Genomic DNA, 23,209 nt, shown 5'->3' on the forward strand with positions numbered 1-23,209 from the left:
CATTGTCACCACACCCAGCTTTATTTCATTTTTAATGAACTTGTAAGAGTTACATGTTTACGAAGTACTTATGAGATGTCCCCATACACGTGCACATTGAACAGAGATTTTAGCAGAGTAAGCATAGCTAGAGCTCCTTGAATATTTATCATTTTTTCATGAAAAAAAAATGTCAAAATCCTCCTGGCTTTTTTGAGAGCTTTGGATTCTTTTGGTACATCCATTTATTCATTCATTCATTCATTCATTTTTGTATGTCTGAGTTGCTGCACAAAAGTGAAGGTCAGAGGGCAAAAATGAAAAGGTCAGAGGGAAAAAGTGAAGGTCAGAGGGCAACCTTCAATTTCCTGCGCAGGGCAAGTGCCCCAACCTGATGAGCCATCTCCAGGGCCACATCCTTTGGCTTCCTATGGTCATTTTCCAGAGAGGGGGTACTGAGGCAGACAAGGCTGAAGAAATGCTCCGTTTTTGCCCCTGCCGTTTGTTGTGTCTTTCACCGCAGGAAGTGTTTCTGATAGCTAATGATAGCTAGCTGTGGAAACCGTTTGTAAGTAGGTGGAAGTCAAGGTTACCAGTGAGAAAGCCAGAGGCGTGCGTCTTATTAACTATGAGACTGGGTATGGGCTCCAACGACAGCCATTGTAACAATCTGTATTCCCAAAATGTCTGTGTTTGTACCCATTTCACAGAAAACCAAGGGAGGAAATGGCTGGCTGCACAAAATGCCTGCCTGGGTTACAAACAGCTGGCAGGGCTGAGTCCAATTCCTCGGTCATTAGATCATACTTTGGCCCTCCCCAGGAAGAAGAGGTACCTGATTAAAGGGAAGACATTTTCTCTAATAACACATTGGCCTCACCTAGCTCCCTGCATCTTTAATTAATGTTTACAAAGCACTTTAATCTACCCAACATGCTAGTTAATTAGGCAAGTAGTATTATCCCCTCTTTCTGAACCAAATCCAGGAGAGTCTAAGCTGACAGTTCCATGATCATTGCTGAATAAAGTTTTTGTGGCAAGTTGCTTTCTTGTAGATGAAGTAGGAGGAAAGGATGATGGAATTAGGCAGGAAAAAGATGAAAGCAGAAAGAAAAAGACAGGGTGAGGACAAAACACACAAGAAAGCAGTTGAGACCAAGAAGACATTTCATCCAAGAGGCCCCTTCCCCTAGCAAACACCAATGTTTATGAGAATTAATCCTGAGTGCCGTTACAGATGAACAGGGACTGGCTTCACTGTGGAGAACACACTGGCTTCACTTCTGGCACACCTCCTGTCAAAACACTCTGTGCCAACCAGGCACACACACACACACACACACACACACACACACACACACACACACACACACACACACACACACACACACACACACACAGGATGTATATGGTGAGAAAAGACACAAAGTGAGGTGGAGAAAAATAGATATACAGTTTAGAAGGGTCTTTTAGGATAGTTATTCATAAAAATACTTAATCTCTAGGAAAGAAACCTCTAGAACAGTGGTTCTCAACCTTCCTTTAATACAGTTAGTTCCTCATGTTATGGTGACCCCCAACCATAAAATTATTTTCATTACAGTAATTGCGCTACTGTTATGAACATAATGTAAATATCTGTTTTCTGACAGTCTTAGGCAATCCCTGTAAAAGGGTCCTTTGACTCCCCGATGGGTCGAGACCCAGAGGCTGAGAACCACCGTCCTAAATGGTGTTGTCTGTAGTAAACTTACTGCTTTTATTTTTCGAGGTTTTACCATCCTGAGTGCCAGGATTATAGTTGCATACCTGTGCTCTGCTCCATTCCCTCACACCCAAGTCTTTTTTTGGTGGTTCTGAGGATGGAACCCAGAGTCTTGCATTTGATAGGCCGGGGCTGTTCCTGTGAAATATACCCCTAGTCTTTCTCACTGCTTTAAAACTCAAGAAATTTGCTGAGCAGGGTGGCGATTGCCTTTAGTCCCAGCAACTTGGTAGCAAGCTGTTTCTTTGTGAGTTGGATTCTGGCTTGGTCCACCTAGCTAGTTCCAGAACGGCCAGAGCTACATAGTGAGACCCTGTCTCAAAAACAAACAAACAAAAACTAAAAACTAAGGGCTGGAGAAATGGCTCAGCAGCTAAGAGTCTCCTACAGAAGACCCAGATTTGATGTCCAGCATCCACATGGTAGCTGGAGGCTGTCTATAACTCCAGGATTAGGGGATCCGAGACCCTCTTCTGACTTCTGCAGGCAACAGGCACCCATGTAACTTTATAAAACTAATTTTGAACTCACTTCAGTTTTTTTTTCTTTCATAATGCTGGCAATTCAATCTACATGGCAATCAAACACACGTTTTCTGGGCAAGTGCTCTACCTCTGTGCTCCAGACCCCGCTGCAGTAGGGTATTATTATTATTATTATTATTATTATTATTATTATTATTATAAATGTCTTCTTCAGCTGGCTTTTGCTAAGATCAAGGTGTGTGCTATGGTTTTGGAGCTGATGATAATGTGTTCCAGCATTATCATTAGCCTGTGGCACCTTGGGGAAGTAATGAGACCTTTAAGAGGTGGGGACTAGTGGGAGGAATCGAGGTCTTGTGGGCGAGTCCCTAGACCGGATATTGAGACACTCACTCCTTGGGCAGGGGCACCCTCCTTCTTGGCTGTCTCTTGTTTCTCTGTCCTAGCTCTGTCCTACACAGGTAAGGCTTTTTTTCTTCCCTGCTGGGACAGGGCTGTGAGGAGGAAGGCCTTTCCTAGAAACAGTGTGCTGGAGCGAAGACATTGGCTGCCCTGCCCTGTAGTTTTGATTATATCCTCTATCCAAAGCCTGAAGTAGGGTCCAGGGATGTCTCAGTTGGAAAAGTGCTGGCCTACCCTGCAGGAAGTCCCAGGTTACAGACCCATCACTATATAAACCAGGCAGAGTGGCTTACATCTGTAATTTTAGCATTCCGGAGGTGGAGGCAGGGGAATGAACAGTTAGAGTCATGCTTGGCTACAGAAGAGCTCAAGGCCAGCCTGGGTTGCCTGAGACCCTGTCTCAAAAAGTAATGCTGGAAATTGAAAACGGGTTGGAGAGATGGCTCAGAGGGTAAGAGTGCTGGCTCTTCTTCCAGAGGACCTGAGTTCAGTTCCCAGCACCCACATGACAGCTCACACCTGTCTGTAACTCCAGTTTCAGAGGACCCTGACACCCATGGCAAAACCACAAATGCACATAAAAATAAAATAAAATGTATTTTTAAAAAAAGAAATTGAAAACAGATTCAAGTATTAGAACTCTGGGTATGGAGGATAGGGTTATCCCATATATATGTGTATACACACACACACACACACACACACACACACACACACATTTTCTTTTTAAGCCACACTGTTAACCTTCTTGAAAAGTTGTTACTGAATTATTTTCTAGGGTATATCCCCCAAAATGTTAGAAAACTTTACTTTTCATTGTTAGGTGGAAAGGGGACAGGAAAACCCACTCAGAAGGTTACGTTTTACAGGTTCTCTCCCAGCCTTGTCAAGGGTTTTTAACTCTCAGGGTCCTGATTCTGAAAGCACTTCTAAAGAGAACTTGAAGAACTCTTGGGTGGTAGCATCTCTTCTGAATAGGCTCCTACCATGATGCATTGCCTCACCTCAGGTCCCAAAGCACTATTGCCAAACAACCATGGACCCAGAATGATGAGCAAGACCCCCCCACTACCACCAATAGCTTATTTACGACATTTTGTCACTGTCCGGGAAAGCTGATTGACACTCGAGTTCCAAATGGGAAACAAATACAAACTTAATAAAAATAAAGATTTTGCAAGTATACTAAGAGGGGCTGAAGATGTGTAATTCTGGCATGGCAGCTCCTTAGAACTGTGTCAACCCACCATAGTACCTCAGAGGATCAGAAGTTCAAGGTCATCCTGGGCTACTTGTTAAGACCAGCCTGGGCTACAAGAGACTCTGGATGAAACAACAACAAACTAGTAGATTAAGCTAAACATGTTTTCACTTTGTAAGAGAAAACAATCACATGCTACATAGTACCATTTACGTGAGTATGGAACTTACACGATCTATTTAATTTATTCCCCCCAGTGACATCATAGCCTCTCTAATGTATGGAAATGCACAGTGTTGTCCACACAGGGATGAAATCACCCACTGACACACCCAGTCAGGGCATACTTCAGCATTTAAGCTTTGGAAGTGTACATGAAAGAAATATGTCCAAAGGATGAAGTTCCTCATTCTGGGGGTGATTATGGGTGATTCTTCTTATGGTATTTATACTCTCCACAAAAATGAATGCATTTTAGTTTTTTTGTTTTGTTTTGTTTTTTTGAGACCAGGTTTCTCTGTGTAGCTTTGCACCTCTCCTGGATCTCACTCTGTAGACCAGGCTGGCCTTGAACTCACAGAGATCCACCTGCCTCTGCCTCCCGAGTGCTGGGATTAAAGGTGTGCGCCACCACCAGCCGGCTGCGTTTTAGTTTCTTAGGTGAGTCAGTAAGTGCTAACATGGAACATATAGAATCTGGCATCTGTCGAACACTGAGGGTCTCCAGGCAGTTTCTCCTCACATGAGGAGATACACAGACACATAAAGAGATAAAGTACGGGAAACAAAACCAAGCCCCAAATATGCAGGTGTTTGCTGCAAGGAAGAACGGAGACTGATTCACTTCAAAGTTAACTTCAGTGAAGTTTTCACCAAAAAGAACTAATCAGAGCTGGACGGATGGCTCAGTGGTTAAGAGTGCTTGCCGCCCTTGCAGATGTCCAGAGTCAGTTCCCAGCACCCAGGTGGGTGGCTCCCAACAACCTGTAACTCCAGCTCAAGGGGATCTGATGTCATCTGCCTCCACAGGCACCCATAGGTGTGCACACATACATGAATAAAAATAAAGCGTAAATCTTAAAGAATTATTCTCCTACAGATGAAGAAATTATGACCTGGGGATTTCAGGGTAGTAGTTTTTTTAAAATAAAAAAAAAAGATAGTCACAAGGTTTCATAATCTACTAAATACATTGATGTAGTTTCTCCGCAGTAGGATGTAAATCCTTTGGGTGTTTGCCTGCAAGTGGTCCGGCTGGGTCATCCGGTAGTTCTGTTTCAGGTTTTTGAGAACCATCTATCCTGATTCCCATAGTGAAGTTTACACTCCCACTTACAGCGGATAAAGGGCCCTCTTCCTCCACATCCTTGCCGGTGTTTGTGGTCATTTGTGTTCTGGATGACTGCTGTTCCGGCTCTCAGGGTAGTTTTTATTTTCACTGCCTTGATGGCTCAGGGTGTTGAGCACGTCTAAAGTATTTACTGGCCGTTTGAATTCCCTCTCCTTTGGAGAGCTCTCTACGGTTATGTAGCTCATGTTTTGATTGGGTGAGTTGTTTTGTTTAGAGTTTTGGATAGTTTTTTTTTGTTTGTTTGTTGTTTTGGTCTGTTGGTTTGATTTTATTTTTTTATTTTTATTTTTTTGAGACAAGGTCTCACTCTGTAGCTTTGACTGACCTGGAACTCACTCTGTAGATCAGGCTGACCTCAGGCTCATAGAGATCCTCCTGCCTCTGTCTCTGGAATACTGGGATTGAAAGCGTGTGCCCCTATGCCCAGCTTGTTTAGTTTTTTGAGTTAGTTCGCTGGATAGTAATCCCCTGTCAGATGGGTAGCTAGCGGTAGGCTAGGTTCTGTAGGCTCTCTGTACCAGATTATCTGTTTCCTTTGCTGGCAGAAGGTTTGTGGTTTTGTGAGATCCCATATCTCAGCTGTTGGCTGGAGTCCTATTCAGAAGTTCTTACCTGTACCTGTATCTTAAAACACTTTCCTTGAACTTTCAAAGTTTTAGGTCTTACATTAAGGGCTCTGATCCACTTGGGGTTATTTTTCATTCAGAGTGAGAGAATGATCTAGTTTCATTCTTCTGTGTGTGGCTATCTAGTTTTCCCAGCACCGTCTGTTAAAGAGGACGCTTTGCCTCCAATATATATTTTTGGCATCTTTGTCAAAAGTCAGTAGGTTTATGTTTGGATTTTACATTCTGTCCCATTGATCTATATATCTGTTTTTGTGTCCATATCATGTCAGTTTTGTTACTAGGTTCTGTAACATAATTTGGAATCAGGTATGGTGATACCTCTGGCATTATTAATTGTGGGGATGGGTTATATCTACATGTGTGGAAGCCAGAGGACACTGGGTGTCCTACTCTGTCACTCTCTATCTTTGAGACAGATTCTTACTCAACCCGGCCACCAAGTCCCAATGACCACCCTGACCCTCCCTACATACACCCCAGTGACCACCCTATCCACTCACACACACATACACACCAAGCCCCAGTGACCACCCTATCCACTCCCACACACATACACACCAAGCCCCAGTGACCACCCTATCCACTCCCACACACATACACACCAAGCCCCAGTGACTACCCTGACACACACACACACACACACACACACACATACACACACACACACACACACACTGTGGCACTAGGGTTACAAGTACCTGGCTTTTTACTTAGTGCTGGGGATTCAAACCAGATCCTTCTGCTTGTTCTGAAGGCCCTCTTACCCACTGAGCCATCTCTGTAGGCCCAGCATACCCTCATTTGCTTATCTGAGGTAGTCTGTGTTTTCAGGTGCGATTTAATATTGTTTTTTTCTATTTCTGTTAAAAAAAAAAAAACAGAGTTGGAATTTTGATGAGAGTGTAATGAATCTGTAGATTGCTTTTGGTAAGACAGCCATCTGCACAGTGTTAAGTCTTCCTATCTGGGTGTCCTCTGGCCTCCACACATGCTACTTTGGAACAGTCGGGCATTTTTCAGGTCACTAACTGCTGCTGCTGTGTTTGATTTCTTTAGAAGACCTCCCCTGCCTCAGAATGGGACCCCGGCTCCTACCCCGTTTCCTGTGAGCCAACGAGTGCCAGCTTTCTGTGGGGATGCCTGGGAACCAGCAGAAACCAGAGTCTTTGGAGATGGACTCTGACATGTCACCAAGTGGCAGGCTCAGTGACCTGAGCAGAGGTGGCAGTCTGGAGAGCCGGAGCAGCAGCTCTCGGTCCAGAAGCTTCACTTTGGTGAGTGGTTGCTTTCTTTAAAACTTTTAGATGTGTTGGTTGGTTGAGTTGGCCTCAGCTCTTCACCCCTTTGAGGAACAGCTTACAAAACCCTGTTGAATGTCTTGGAATACTTCTTGGTGAACTGGCATTTTCTTTTTAATCATATTAAATTTTGCACGTGGCAGCGGAGCAAATCTCTGATCACAGATAATAACTCAAGGCAGTTTATCTCCAGAAAGGACCATGCTTGCAATCACTGACAACCTAGGTGTTTGTAGTGGTGGTGGGGGCAGGGCACGGACACCATCCCGTAAGGTAAAGACAGCTCACTTTACAAAGCCCAGTCTTTCTGATCCAGACCCTTACACAGAGCTAACCCACCTGAGAACTTCAGGTCTGTTTCACAAGTACTCCCTTTCTGGTACTCCTAGTCTTGGCATGGTAGACCAGCTGTCCTTAGCCTCTTGACTCAGGGGGCACAGTGGTGATACCATTTCATAAAAACATCTCGTGTCCACTTCAGGAGCAGAACCACATTCACAGTTTTGAGTTCTTATTCTTTTTTTTTTCCCTCAGAGTCAGGGTTTCTCTGTATAGCCTTGGCTGTCCTGGAACTCACTTGAGTTCCTATTCTTCATGTGTTCCTGAAGCCTAATCTACCCAAGGGCACATTGGAGCATCTTCTAGAAAGTAATGGGATTTTGGACTGTTGGAAAGAAGAGAGAGGTCTTCATAGGGTTAATTCCTAAGGAATTTAACCCTAATCTGTGCCCACTCTCTGAGGATTGGGGGCACCCCACAATGCTCCCTAATCATTTTCATCTATGACTTGGGCGAACACAGTGATCCAAATTCTTTGGCAAGGTTTTAAGATTTAATACAGTGTGAACTCTCGTGAATCCCACCCCCACCCAAGCTCTCAAAGTGAATGGACTTTGGGTCCTAGAGTCACAGAACGTCTATGATTAGTCCACATTACCAGCTCATGAGCTACCCACTGGCACACCCCTTAGTCACAGAGTAAGGATGGAGGACTCTTGAGCTGTGGGACTGCTCTTCTCTTGGTGAGCCCAAGTGCACACAATGTCGTAGGATTTTGATAAGCATTTGCTCTGTAATTTCAAGAGGAAGAAGAAGACAGGCAGTCTGGTCGGAAAGTGGCCCGGGGCTGGCTTCTTCCCCACACCAGACCAGAAACTATTTGAGGACATAGCCAAAGAACTTCTGTTTAATCCATTAGAAGTTAGTGTGTACAAGAACCGAATAAAACATGCTTTTATTCAAGACTGCATCGAGACGTGGATGGAGCTAGGATGGGTGGCACAGCTTATGAGGCGCCCCGAACATCAGACAGATGAGAGATCAAGGGTTCCATGGCCAGTTTGAAGAACTTTAAAGCCACCGAGCCCGGCTGTAAGCCTTTGAAGTCATTCTCCTGCAGTTCTATAATCAAAACTGCACACAGTCCTCATTCTCTGCTGATTTGTTTGTGTCCCTTTCTTAACTTCAGAAGTACAGGTTGAAGTTAGCCCCAGAAAAAAAAAAAAAAAAGATTACAACAGTGTCTAGTTAGAAATAAGCATAATCAAGCCCTTGTTCTGCCGTAGGGAAGTGCCATGTGTACTTATGGTGGCTTGGCCTGGGTTGCCAGAGACAGCACAACACTGAAGCTGTGAGTCTTCTCCCTGCCTTTATTCCATTTTGGCATCAACTTACATAATTAAATCAGTAAAGCATTGCTCAAATGCCAGGCAGGTCTTTGCTGTCTTTGAGAACATGTGATCTGGCTGGAGAGATGGCTCAGCCGTTAAGAGCACTGGCTGCTCTTCCAGAGGGCCTGGGTTCAGTTCCCAGCACCTACATGGATGCTCACAGCCATCTGTAACTCCACTTCTAGGGGATCTGAAACCCTCTTCTGACCTCCTAGGCACTAGGCATATGGTGTGCCTATATACACACAGGTAAAACACCCAGACATATAAAATAAAATTTAATCTTGGAGGAAAAAAAAGAATACGTGATCATTAAATCAGACTCCACCAAGAGAAAATATCCTTGCCTGCCTACTTGGAGGATGAGTTGTGAAGAGTCTTGGTCTCTTTTCAAAATATTTGTTTAGTTACCTTTGCTTGCCTGCTGCCTGCTGCCTGCTGCCTGCTGCCTGCTGCCTGCTTGCTTGCTTGTGAATGAGTCTTGCTATGCAGCCCAGGTTGGCATGGAAATATCTACATGTAGCCCAAGCTGGTCTCAAACTTTTGATGACCCTATTTCAGCCTGAGTGCGGTAGCTCAGGCATGAGCCACCACACCAGGCTCTAGTTGTCCTCATTTTTACAATATGTACTTTCTTTCCATTGGTCTTTCTGGTTCCTTGGTGCATTCTTCGGGTTGTAATTCAATTAAATGTTTTTTTCTTGAAAAACAAAAACAAAAGGAAAAAGAAAAGTCTAACTAAATCATAGAGTAAAAGCGAGTGATTGTTAAGGTAGAGGTTATTTTAGAGTGTCTTTTTTAAGTCTTCTCAGGTATTAAGTTCAACCAAAGGTCTGGATTTTTTCCTTTCTCTAGTGTCCTTCCCCTGCCCTCCCACCCCAAACCTCCTATTCCTAACCTGTTCTAACACAGATCAGTACAACTGACTTTGGATCACTATCATTCATTTAAAGTTCATCATAGGCTGGGAGCTGACTAACAGGGGAAAGGGCTTGCTGTGCAAGTGTCAGGACCTGAGGCCAAATCCCTAGAGCCTAAGTAAAGCCAAGTGCAGTCCTGTGTGTCTGCATTCCCATCGTTCCTGCTGTGTGAGGCAAGGCAGAGACAGGTAGATAGATCCTCGGAAGGTCAAGGGCCAGCTAGCCTGGTGTGTGTAGCAGTAAATAAGAGAAGACTGACATCCAAGGTTGTCCTCTCATCTCTGACCTCCATAGAACTACCATGGCCGTGCACACCTGTACTCACACTTGCTTAAGCATACACACACACACACACACACACACACACACACACACACCCCAAAGAAAAGTTTGTCATCTACCTTTAAAAAAATTAGTATATACAGGAGTCGGGTGTGATGGCACATGCCTTTAGTCCCAGCTCTCAGAAGGCAGAGTCAGGTGGATTTATGCGAGTTTGAGGCCAGCCTGGTCTACGTGGTGAGTTCCAGGACAGCCAGGGTGACAGAAAGTCTATATTATTTGTACTGAGTGATGAATTTTATTGTGACATTTCCCACTGTCTTCTGCCTTTTATCTGGGTACTCCCCTCTCTTTGAATCAGACTAGAGAGCTCTCTTCTGCTGGTTTACATGAATGAATAGTGGTGGTTGGCAAGGCTTTGTTCTTGTTCTTTTTTATTTGTTTATTTGCTTGGTTGGTTTTGGTTATTTTGAGATGGGGTTTCTCTGTGTAACAGCCCTAGCTGTCCTGGATCTCGCTCTGTAGACCAGGCTGGCCTCGAACTCCACAGAGATCTGCCTGCCTCTGCCTCCTGAGTGCTGGGAGTAGAGGTGTGGTGCATGGCACCATCGCCCAGCTGAAGACTGTGTTCTTTGCAGGAGGCTTGTTCAGTGTGCACTCTAATCACCCAGTATACTTAGCACTTGGAATTCTGATCTGAAAATTAGTTAATAGATTATTTCTTCAAAAACCATAACATACACATTAGGGGAGAGACTGCTTCACATGTCTTGAGCAGAGTTTCTCCCCAGAGACTGGTAAACCTCACCTGAGGTTGGCATGCTGGGCTAAGAAGTGAGAGATGGTTTTCTAGACACCATTTTTAGCATCTGAAGATTATTGGTACATTAAAAATAACCTTTATAGAAAGGGACTTCATTAAAATATTCCTGTGTCATACAACCTTCATAATTAATGCAGACAAACTTCCTTTTTTTATAACTTACTGGCCCAATAAATAAGACACATATATATTTGTCTTTCTTTCCTAAATGATTATCAAAAACAGCTTCCAAACCAGCCACTCCAGGGTGCCCACTGTGGAGTCTTCCTGCCCCCCTTCATGTGGGTGTCTATTCCACTGCCTTGGTTTTTAAAAATTGAAATGTAACTCACATTCTTTAAAGTTCACTCACCTAAAGTGTACCACTTAACCATCTTCACTGTATTTACAGGCCTGTGCAATCACCACCTGTCATTTTTAGAACATTTTTATCCTAACCCATTGTCCAGACTACCCAAAGGCATCTACATCTCCAATTCAATTGCTGTCCCAGGCAAAGCACCAATGACGTTCATTCCTCACAGAACTTGAAAAAAAAGACCCAAAATGCATGTGAAAAACAACAATAAAAACACCAAATAGTCAAAGCTTTCTTGATAACAAAGCAGATGCTGTTAAATCACCTGTCTCCAGATTATGCCACAGCTCTGAGTGACAGGAGAGGCACATCAGTGGTTAAGAGCACTGGCTGCTCCTGCAGAGGATCCAGGTTTGGTTTCATCACCCACACGGTAGCTCACAACCACCTATAACTCTAGTTCCAAATATAATGCCCTCTCCTGCCATCCATGGACACCTAATGCAGGGGGTGCACAGATATACATTTAGGCAAAAATAGCCATACGTATTATTTTTAAAGTACAATACAGAGTTATGATCGAACAGCCTAGTAGAAGCTGGGGGTATGGCTCAGTGGGCACATGACTTCTCTCATATGTGCAAGGCCTTAAGTTTAATTGTTAGCTCCATACAAACACACATGCAAAAATCAGCATAGTGTTAGCGTAAATACAGACACACAGACCAGAGGAACACAATAGAGAGCCTAGACTTAAACCTACACACACATCAGCTGACTTTCAACAAACATGCTACAAGCACACACACTGGAGAAAGTATGGGCATTCCAGTCAGTGGTACTGGTAAATTGGATGTCCGCTTGCAGAAGATTGACATGAATCCAGTTTCTCATTAGTTATAAAAACCAACTTGACATAAGCAACAGAGTGAAGAGACAACCTACAAAGTATTTACAAATTATTCATCTGTAAAGAAGTTGATAGTAACAACACATAAGGAATCAAAAACTCAACAACAAAAAAATCCAATTGAAAAATGAACAATCACCCTAAATTGATGTTTCTTAAGACATACAACAGGTATTGGGGGTGGGTGGGAGTTCAACATCATTAATCACCAGGAAAAGGCAAATCAAAAACACCACGAGATAGCACCTCCCCTCCGTAAGAATGATTATTATCAGAATGACTGAAACATCAAGTGCTTGTGCTGGTGTAGAGAAAGGGAAGCCTTGTACACTATTAGCGTGAGTGGGGGTTAGCATTGCTGTGACAAGAAACAGGAGGGAGTTTCCTTTAAAATGAAGACTAGATCTGCTATATAACCCAGCAGTTCAGTATCTCAAAGGACATTCTGTGTTTTCATGGCAATGGTGACAGTATTCACAGTTACTAAGAAATGCAAGAGCCAGGTATGGTGTTACATGCCTTTGATCCCAGGTCTTAAGGCAGAGGCAGAGAGATCATGAGTTTGAGGCCAACCTGGGTAATGTAGTGAATCTAAACCTGGGATACATAATGAGAGCCCATCTCCAAACACACATACACATAGACACATACACACACACACACACACACACACACACACACACACACACGACATGGAAACAACCCAAGTGCCTGTCATACATTTCATGGATAAAGAAACTGTGCTATATATGCATAACAGGATGCTATTCAGCCATAAAAAAGATAAAACCCTGTCATCTGCAACAACATGCTAGATGAAGACCGTTGTGTTTAGCAAAATAAGGCAGGCTCAGAAAGCCAAGCACCACATGATTTCACTCACATACGGAATCTTGAACTTGGAGCTGGAGAGATAAATGGTTTAGCAGTTAAGAATACTTGGATCCTGCAGAGGATCCATGTTGGTTCCCAGAACCCACAAGGCAGGTTACAACCGTCTGTAACTCAGGTCCCAAGGGATCTGTCACCTTCTTCTGTCCCCCGTGGGCACCAGCCATACACATGGTGCACAGGCATACTTGCAGGCAAGACACCCACATCCATAAAGTAAAAGAAGAGGAAACGTTTTTGAAAGAAAGTTAGTCTCACAGAAGTTGCAGACAGAATGGTGGTCACCTGAGGCTGGCGAGGGTCGCGATGGGGAGAGACTGGTCAGGGCTACTAAGCTACAGTTAGCTAGAAACCAGTTCTGGTGTGCTATTCACTGCTGACCATGACAACAACAATGTGTGCTATACTTGCAGAACCCAGAAGAAAAGTTTTCAAAGTTTTCACTGCAGTGAAAAGTGTGTGAAGAAATGAGTCTATCTGGCCTAGTTTGGTATTACATGGGACCCCATAAAAGTACACAATTTTTATGTTTTGTGTGTTCAGTTAAACTCAATGGTTTCTCTGTGTGCAGAGATCACCATAGTCGGTTCTAGAGCATTTCATCTCCCCTAAGGAAATCCTATGCCCATCCTATGTCACATTCCAGTCCCTGCTCTACTCCCCTGGCCATAGCCTCCTTTCTGACTTTGGATATATTTAGCTAACACGTCTCTTACTGCCCAACCTCTCTCTTGGGGCCAAGAATATCTTCCTTTTACATCCCTATCAGAGGCAGCATTGAGCATCTCCCCAGAATGGGAGGAGTAGACAGGAGCCATCTTAACCTGGTACCAGGTGCCCCTTTGCCAGGCCTGGTGTACCTGGCTGCACTGCCCAGCCTTGCCTTCCTTCCTCTCCCAGGTATGTGGAGTCTAGGTTCACTGGGAGAAAGCTTCAGGTCTTAGAAGTTGGGCAACCACGCCAAACCCACAGCATGTTTGACCTTGCCACAATCTAGGACTCCAGGCCAGGCTGACTGCAAAGAAATCATGCCATTCACTCAGGCCCAGCTCTAAAGAGAAAGCCCTCAGGTTGAGGGTGCTAGGGTCTGAGTGACCTGGGGGTCTTGTCCTGAGCAGATGGGCCGGAGCTGATTTGTATCTTGTGTAATTAGTGAGAGGAAACAGGAACACTGAGAGAATTGAAGAACCCCCAGGTAAATTGCACAAGACTCACGCTGGCATCTCTGTGAGATCTGTCGGCACTTGCTAGACTAGGTTTAGAAAGGGCAAAACAGAAGGTGAAGTCGTGGTGAGACCCTTGGAAAGTCATGCCAGGACCTTCCATAGTGTGCAGGCATGAACAGGCATGTGGGAAGCACCTTCCTAAGCCTGTTTTCCAGATTCGGTCTCATGTTGGGACTGCTTGCTTTCAGTTTGGATTAGACATGGCCCATCCTTTTGTTTTTTAATGCCTGAGAGTGTTTACCTGTGTGTGCATGTATACCACATATGTGCTTGGTGCTTGTGGAGAACAGAAGGACGAACTGGATCTGCTGGAGCTGGAGCTACAAGTGGCTGTGAGCCATTGGGTGCTGGGAATAAAAAACCCAGGACCTCTGCAGGAATAAGTGCTCTCGGCCGCCAAGCTGTCTCTCCAGCCCCCTTAGAGTCCATTCTTACTTTGTCCTCTGTGGGAAATCGGAATGCATCTTAAGCTGAAGGTCCATTCTAGGGCCTTGTTTTTGAAAACTTTTACCTAATGTTTATGTTATGTGACTGAGGGCAGCATGTGTGGAATGTGGGGACTAGGCCGTCCAATAAAAATAAAGCGTGTGGTGAAGAGATGAGTCGGGAAAGCCATACATTGTGACCCTCAGATGTCCCCACCAGTAGGTGTGTATGACCCTCAGATGTCCCCACCAATGTGTGTATGACCCTCAGATGTCCCCACCAATGTGTGTATGACCCTCAGATGTCCCCACCAGTATGTGTGTATGACCCTCAGATGTCCCCACCAGTATGTGTGTATGACCCTCAGATGTCCCCACCAGTATGTGTGTATGACCCTCAGATGTCCCCACCAGTATGTGTGTATGACCCTCAGATGTCCCCACCAGTATGTGTGTATGACCCTCAGATGTCCCCACCAGTATGTGTGTATGACCCTCAGATGTCACCACCAATGTGCGTGTGGAGCTGGGGATTTTATTTTATCTTATTTCATGTGTATAAGTGTTTTTGTCTGCGTGTGTGTCTGTGCACCATCCGCTCTCCTGGAACTAGAGTAAGGATGGCTGTGAGCCACCATGTTGGTGCTAGGAACCAAATCCAGGTCCTCTCCAAGAGCAACAAGTGCTCTTAACTACCGAGCTTTCTCTCCTGCCACATACATACATATATGTATGTGTGTTGTGTATACACATGTTTTTTTAATGACAAAGTGAGTAGTGCTGGGTTTCTTAGAAGCTTTTCTAGCTGTCAGAAGGTCAGAACAGATTTACATGGTGAGGAGGGATCTGACATTTTGGTTACAATAACTCCCTGTGGGATGCAAGAAAACCTGCAATGTGTGTGTGTGTGTGTGTGTGTGTGTGTGTGTATCTTATTTTTATTTTATGTTCATTGGTGTTTTGCTTGTATATGTGTCTGTGTGAGGATGTCAGAAGCTCCGAAGCTGGAGCTACAGGCAGGTTGAACTGCTATGTGGGCCCTGGGAACTGAACCCAGGTCCTCTAGGAGATCATCCAGTGCTCTTAACCGCTGAGCCATCTCTCCAGCCCCTGGGATGTGATTCTCAAGTGTGAAGTCTAACAGAGGGAAGAGTGTGGGTGTGTAGCAGCTATAGTGCAAAAAGGATGTCATGTGAGGGGCCAATTCTGCTTTTCAAATAACTCACAAATCCACCCCGTCTCCTTTAGCCACCTTTAGCTCTCAAGACTGTCTCAAAAATATGGATTGAAATTTCTTTTTTATTATTTTTTAATTCTTCACTATGTGTATATGGGGGAAAGGAAGTGTGCACATGACTATGGTGCCCACTGAGGCCAGAAGAGGTCATCAGATCTCCTGAAGATGGAGTTACAGGCAGTTGTGAGTTACCTAATATGGGTGCTGGGAACTCAACTCAGGTCCTCAGAAAGAACAATGTGTTCCCTTTACCAAGGAATCATCTCTTCAGCCCCTGGTTGAAATTCTAATGTGGGAAGTGTTGACTGGCCTCCACCTGTAAATTAATACTGCTGAAGATTGGAAGAATCCTTTCTGGGCTCTCAACCCCCCCCCCCCCCAAGGCTCTTACAGTGCTCTGTCTACAGGGAATCCATTTGGCTTCATTTCGCCCCCTCCTCCATTTCCTGTACATTTCCTCCCCATCAACTCCGCTCCACTGCCTCCACTACGAACTCCTTTAAGAATCAACCCTTCATTTTCTGCTGGGATGACTCAGTTGCTTCTGAGGGAGACTTCCACCCAGCTCTGCCCTTCAAGCACCACCTTCACTGTATTCCTGGCTGGGCTCAGTCCAGGTCACACAGTACCCAGCAGGCTGGCTACAGGCGTTCCCAGCACTGATGTGAACCGCAGCCCTGGCTCATCTCACATCTCCACCTTCCTTCTGCCTTCCGACTCCCCATTTGTGGCGTCATCTCTTCCTGTTATTTTTATCTTTGTGATTTATGCCTAGTTAAGGAAATTAATAAGGTCCTAGGCTGGAGAGATGCCTTAACAATTAAGAGCACTTGTTCTTGCGGAGGACCTGGGTTCGATTCCTAGTGCTACCCACATGGCAGCCTACAGCTCTCTGGACCTCTAGTTCCAGAAAATCCAGCATCCTCTTCTGGCCTCTGTGCACCAGGCACACACACAGGGCACAGACGTATCTGCCAGCAAAACACTCATACCATAAACATAATGAATCATTAATAAGACCCCTGTTGTTTTAGCAGCATTTCTGGAGGAAGGGGAAATAAATAATGAGTTGAGTCCAGTGTTTAATGAGAAGTCTCCCTTGTTAGTATGGAGACGGCAGTATGTCTGGTATCGGAACTCCTGGAGGAGACTTCCTCTATTGTACTGACTTATTGGTCACCCCTGCCAGAGTTCATGGTAGGGGTGAAGGCTTTGGCTTTGCTGCATATCTTCACAGTACCTTTTTTTTCCCCATGCAGAGAAAATAGTGAGGGATTTACAGGTCATTTTCCAGTGGGGTAACCCAAATGGCAGGGACCTTCCAGGACACAGAGAAGTCTACCCTAGACTAGGGATTGACTGCTCCTTTTTGTGACTTTCTCTTTGCCGACATCGCTGTTGATCTCTCACCAATCCCCAAACCTACTTGCAGGATGATGAGAGCCTGAAGCACCTCACACATGAGGAGAAGGACGTCATCCTGTTCTTCGAAGAGACTCTCGATTCCCTGGACTATGACTTTGATGAGCCAGCCCTGTGTGACAGTGGCATTCATTGCCACTCTCCACAGTCTCTGGAAGAGAGCCCTTCCAGTCACTCCGACCCTGAAGATGTCATCGATTTAGTGCGGCCAGGACCTGTGCCTGGGGAAGCCGAGAGCCTTGCTGACATAGCAGGTACACAGAGGTCCCCCCCCCCCCATGCCTTTGACCTGGTTTGGTGGTGCCCCTGAGGCACACCAGCACTCCCCGCCGTTGGCCTGTGCTTGTCAGTACAGAAGCTCTTGAAGCTGTTCAGCTTCCGGAAGGGGGAATCTTCCTCTTGGTAGTCTCTCCTGCAAGGGAACTCCAAAAAGACGGTGTTGCAGGGCACTTGATTTGTGCTGCAAGGCTATGTCCCATTTCTAACACATGGCTCTGTGAGGTAGAAAGAGCAGAGGAGGGCAGGCCAGCACCCACTCTGTACGCTCTGCATCATGGGCGGCACCAATGAGGAGGGAGGTATGCTGAGGCCCATTGGGATAGAACCGGAAGGAAAGTTTCTTACAGCCTTCATTTGCTGCTGGGAAGCACCTAAGACTAGTCAGGAGAAGAAAGAAAGAAGCAAGAAAACATTTGTGCCCTGCAGACTGTAAAGACAGGTGTTTGTCTTCTGGGAGTGGGGGCACATCTTTCTTTGTGAGAAAAGGATCCCCCCCGCTATCCTGGAACTTGCTGGGTATCCCAGCCTGACCTCAAACTCTGTCCTCTGGTCTCCGCCTCTCAAGTGCTGGGATTACAGTGTATGCACCGCTCTCAGCCTATGTATGCTTCCTTTTGAAGCAAACTACATCACTCAGAATTGACATCCTGCAGTCATGGATTCCATACAAAGAGAGAATGGTTTGCAGCCAACCCTTGAGAGAAGAGACAATAAATTCTCCATTTTTTTTTTTTTACACTTCTGCTTTGAAGCATAGTTCCTAAAATAATTTGAACCAGCTGGTCCTTTAAAAAGATTAGATCACATAGTCACAACAAAGGAAATGGGTTTGGAAAATTCAGCACTTGTACCCAGTGATTCTCTAACCACATCTTTTCATATCTTTGTTTGCTTTTTGAGAGAGGGTCTCTTTATGTGGTCTTGGTTGTCCTAGAACTCACTGTGTAAACCAGGCTGGCCTTGAACTCATAGTGATCTGCCTTCCCTACCTCCTGAGCACTAGGATTCAAGACTGGCACCCTCATCCTTCACTTGGTGTCTCATTGTAAAGACCCCTGATGAAGTGGCCGTTGCTTGCCTCCTGTCACATCACACACACACACACACACACACACACACACACGCACACGCACACGCACGCACGCACGCACGCACGCACCCACACACGCACGCACGCACCCGGGTGGTGGAGCCTCAGAAGCAGACTTTTCCAGACTGCTTCCTAACTGGCTGTTTCTGGCTCTAGATGGTTACCATCCTTCCAGAAATCTGTTGGTTCTCAGTGTATGGCCCTGAGAATAAATGGACTTCGTTCTTTCTCACCAGCCCAGGCCGCAGGACCAGCATTTTGTTTAGGCATTAGAGAGGTTGGTAGTGTGTCCTACGGTTACTCTCTGAAGTTCAGTGGGCAGGAACACCACGTGTCTACTTTTACTGGTGTGAAAACTTATGAGACCTTTCTCTTTCAGGGGACCCATCTGTTACAAAGCAGGGCACTCCTGTTCCTGAAGGTGGGAAACAAGCCGCTGAGAATTCCCTGCCACCACCAGACTCCAGGGATCCTGAGGTGTTTCCTCTGCCACCCAACTCGCCTGTCTCTGCGCCCTCTGCCCCCCGAAAGGAGCTGATGCCCCCCTCTCCTCCCGCAGAGCATCCCAAACTGCCGCGCTCCGTGCCCACGCCTCTGGTGATTGCTCAGAAAATTTCTGAGAAGTTGGCGGGAAACGAAGCCCTGTCCCCCACGTCCCCATCGAAGGAGGGCAGGCCTGGGGAATGGAGGACGCCGACTTTGATAGCCTCTCGAAATGGGGACCAGGTCGGCGTGTGGCACCGACATGCGGCCCAGCCAGCGCCCAAGGTCCACCGCTTCCCCAGCAACATAAGTGTGACCAACAGCGCGGGCAAGGACTTCAACAAGACTATCTCCAAGGCGGCCGTCAACGTGCAGGAGCGGAAGGCCCAGGTCCTGGCCAACATCAATGGCATGTCCTTCATCGCCGCGGGCGACACGTCGTCGGAAGAGCGGTGGCAGAAGGCGGAGGAGCAGAGGGGCGGCTCTGCGGACGGGGGGCGCGCCCAGGGCAGGGTGGGCATGGCCGGGGAGCCCGGCGGGCCGCGTGCAGGAGGCCCAGCCAGAGCGCAGCAGTCCCGGGCCGTGCAGACGGAGCAGCCGGCGCTGGCCAACGGCTTCCAGAGCGTGCATGAGGCTCTACGCAGCGAGCCCAGCGCCTTCGCCCCCACCAGCAAGACCATCACCTTCCGGCCAGACCCCGCCGTAGCCGGCAAGCTGGCGCGCCAGAACGCCAGCCGCAGCCTGTACGAGCCTCGCCTGGACGGCCCCCAGGACGCCCGCAAGCGCACCGGCTCGCTCCCCCGGGCTGTGGGCTTCCGGCCACAGGGCATCACGGTGCAGTTTTCCGGCCGCGGTTCCACGGAGGAAGCAAGACGTGAGGCCCTGCGCAAGCTCGGGCTGCTGAAGGAGAACTTGTGAGGGCCGCGGGTGGGCCTGTCTGTCGGAGTGGCTGGGTAGACCTTGTATGCCCGCACTGGGTGTCCCGTTCTGTAGGCACAGGAGCCGGACTGCAGGAAGTGTTGCACGTTCAGGGAAGAAGCCTCTGCCCCAATCCCTCCCTGTGTCAGAGGCCAGCGGAGCAAGGACCAGGCCTCCGAGCAGTCCTCTTCCTTTGCTGGGGTCACGGAATAACCTTTAGGACCTGTGGGTTTCCGTGGCTGCAGATGATCTATGGCTTCTCTATGAGAGGACGGCCTTGGCTTGACTTGGTGCAGGATCTCTGATCGGGCCTTTTATCCCACACGCAGGGCTTGAAAGCCGGTGTAGCTCTCTGACACTCAGGATTCCCCCGCCTCCTCGAAAATTAAAAAGAATGCTTGTTAAATTTTTACAGTGTCAATATACACTTTGAAGTCTGGTTGTTTGTGTGTTTGTTTTTGAAGGGTGGGAGATGGTACTTTACCAATCTGGGTGGGTTTTTTTTTCTTGACAGAATTTGGTTTGCCCCATTTTCTTAACTGAAAATCTGAACGAGCCCTTTTGAGTAAGATTTGCCCTAACTTTGAACTTTGAGAAACAAGAGGCCGAGTTTGGAACAGGTGGTAATTTCGAGAAAGCAAGTCTCATGCGACTCTAACGTCTGCTCCTGGAATGTGTATGAGTCTGTTGTGTATAATATATGTACCTGTGCTAACGTATACGTGAGTAACGTGTGTCTGTGTATGCACATTTATTAGTACATAAGTCTCTACTTCTGAAGACACCATTATCTAACTACAGGATATGAACACTTCCTTCTCTCCCACAGACGCCTCAGTGTTGTGTCCAGGCGCTAAGAATTCTTCCTATTATGGAAGTTGGCTAAGGACACGTGAACCCCAAGTACCTTTTCCTCAACCGTATGTTCTGTTCCCAATTAAAGTAGTATTTCCTGCTTTCAAATAAGCAAGATAGTTCCTGTTTTTACTTAAGAACTTTTTTTTTTTTCATTTAAAGAAAAATTAAAATCTTTGTCACTTCACTAGTTTTGGGTTGCTAGTAGACAGAAGGAAACCATCTGATTGGTTGTGTACTGTGAACAACATCCTGGGACTCATTTGAAGGAGAAAACTGAACAGTTCTGCAGCATGAAGTTTCCTTCTCTCCCAGACTTTGTCTTGCAGAGTTGTGGCCACAAGTGTTATTATCAAAAAACTATTTAAGGCTGGCGTCTCAAACCTCTAAAAATAGACGGGGAAGGGCTGGCCTGAGAGACACACCCACAGGTCCTCAGCAGCTGGGTTACAGAGAACCCCTTTCTTTTCCAGTTGAGTGTTACTCAGACTCAGACTTCTAAATGGGCTGCTGAAGGCCATGTTCACGGGGGACTCCACTTACCTTGTAAGTTAAAGAAAATGAACAATTAGGTTTTATTTCCTCAGAACCACGGCCTAGCAACTCACCCAGTTCTTCTCCTGAAGTTATCTCGGACATTTTTTCATCTTAATTTAAATAAGGGCTTTAAACTTTTAAAAGTACTTTTAATTTTGCTCCTACTTATGATGGATTTGCTGACTGGAGCCAGGAAGTCTCTCTTTGACAAAGTGAGATGCCATACACAGTGTTTAATAATTGAAGGTCTTAAGACAGCTGTTACAAATATCCTTTATAGAGGATTTTCCTATGACTTTATTGTGAGTAGAATGAGTTTAACTGTATATTAATATATTCTTGTAATGACATTTTTGAAAAACACATTTTATCTTACCTATAAACAACTGTATTACATTATGCACTATATTATTTCCTTTTAAAGGGTTATTGCTTTTTCTTCTATTTATTCATGTTTTCTTTCTATTTAATCCATATATTGACTGTTACTTTATTTCATGTGTCCAAAGCCCTAATGATTAAAGCCCCATTTTTGTGAGTGTTGAGGGCCCTGCTGTGTGTCTTGTCTGCTGAAAAGAATTAGTTTCCTTGTAGTAGTTATGTGATGGGACATTCTTAATTGACGGCTAGTTCCCAGCATTGAAGGACCATATTTCAAAGCAAGAGTGTAATAAAAAGGAAAGGTAGATCTGAAGTTCCCAGTTTCTCCTCAGGTGACATTTATAAACAGTTCTTCATTTTTAGGAAACTCTATCGTACTATGTAAAAGTCAAGGGGAAAACAAACAAACAAACAAAACAATTTCTCCTTTTCTTTACTAACAGTTCTTTACACAGCCGTCCAAACTAGAGTCTCGCAGCCACAGACAGCCCTACCCAGCAGTCCCCGAGAGAAGCGTCGGCTCCAGTTCTTGCCTCCTCTCTACATCTGCACCCTACCTAGTGTGCATGCTCATCTTCACAAAATGGGCCGAACCTTTGATCTTCATAGTCTTCCTAAGGTTACATCCTCTTGTAATGCTGCTAGAGGAGAAAGGAAGAATCAGACTATAGGATGCTACCCACCAGACATGCTGAGGTCCCTGCGGGTGCACAGTGGCTGATCATGAAGCCCTCGGCCATCCGGAGGCATACAGGCAGGGCTACAGAAGCAGATTTCTGATGGTAGAATTCTTTGCACACACTGCTAGTGGATAGGGCCCCATTGGGAACTAGCTTTCATGAGGAGCTTGGTGGAGTTGATCAGTGAGGCCTATGGAACCCTAGTTAGTATCAATTCAAAACAAAACAAAAAAGAGAAGGACATTCTTCCCAAATCCCCAGGGCTTTGGCCATGGGGAATCAGACCTTTCCCAGGATTTAGTGGCAGCTTTTTTTTCTTTTAATGCAGGTGATATCAATTCTTTAACATGTACTAAAGAGGAAGAAAGAGAAGATAAATATGACAATTTGCTCTTATCAAAAAAAAAATGTGTGTCTGCTACACAGCTGTTTTCCTAGCTGATACATGTACAATGAAGGCATTGTTTCTCTCTGGCTACTTTATTGACGTGACCTGGCAAGGTTAATAAACTTAGTTTTGCCCTAAACTATGTTCTCAAACCTCTGTCATCCAATAGTGGTGCAGTCTGGATGAGCAGCAGCCTTGCTTTTCTGGGTCCCTTGTCCTCACCCTGGTCTCCAGCCAAGGCTCCTGGATGGAAGGAGGAAGGGGAGGGCTGTGAATGCTCACCTGGAGAGGTTTCTGTTCTCGCTAAAGTGACAAGTCACCAAACAGGTTTTGTGTCTTCTCTTCACCAGCCTTTCTCCCCTTGGTTTTAAAGTGTGGGGACAC

General features: G+C 45.8%; 1 protein-coding gene across 1 annotated transcript; it reads left to right on the forward strand.

Annotated features, from left to right (window-relative positions):
- The first annotated feature begins 6,886 nt into the window (after positions 1–6,886).
- On the forward strand, positions 6,887–21,794 carry Proser2 (proline and serine rich 2). The gene is made up of 3 exons (XM_036188451.1): positions 6,887–7,086; positions 17,225–17,468; positions 18,963–21,794. Exons 1-3 carry the CDS (start codon positions 6,949–6,951, stop codon positions 19,982–19,984), a joined length of 1,404 nt encoding a protein of 467 aa, XP_036044344.1. The 5' UTR covers positions 6,887–6,948; the 3' UTR covers positions 19,985–21,794.
- Positions 21,795–23,209: the final 1,415 nt, after the last annotated feature.

Source organism: Onychomys torridus, chromosome 5 (assembly GCF_903995425.1).
Source record: "Onychomys torridus chromosome 5, mOncTor1.1, whole genome shotgun sequence".
In the NCBI taxonomy this organism is placed as follows: Eukaryota; Metazoa; Chordata; class Mammalia; order Rodentia; family Cricetidae; genus Onychomys; species Onychomys torridus.

What these genes read in the sequence shown, in the direction of transcription:
- Proser2 (XM_036188451.1), top strand. Translation starts at nt 6,949, where the DNA reads ATGCCTGGGAACCAGCAGAAACCAGAGTCTTTGGAGATGGACTCTGAC. An exon ending in GGTCCAGAAGCTTCACTTTG is followed by an intron (nt 7,087 to 17,224) that starts GTGAGTGGTTGC and finishes ACCTACTTGCAG; the next exon opens with GATGATGAGAGCCTGAAGCA. An exon ending in GAGCCTTGCTGACATAGCAG is followed by an intron (nt 17,469 to 18,962) that starts GTACACAGAGGT and finishes TTTCTCTTTCAG; the next exon opens with GGGACCCATCTGTTACAAAG.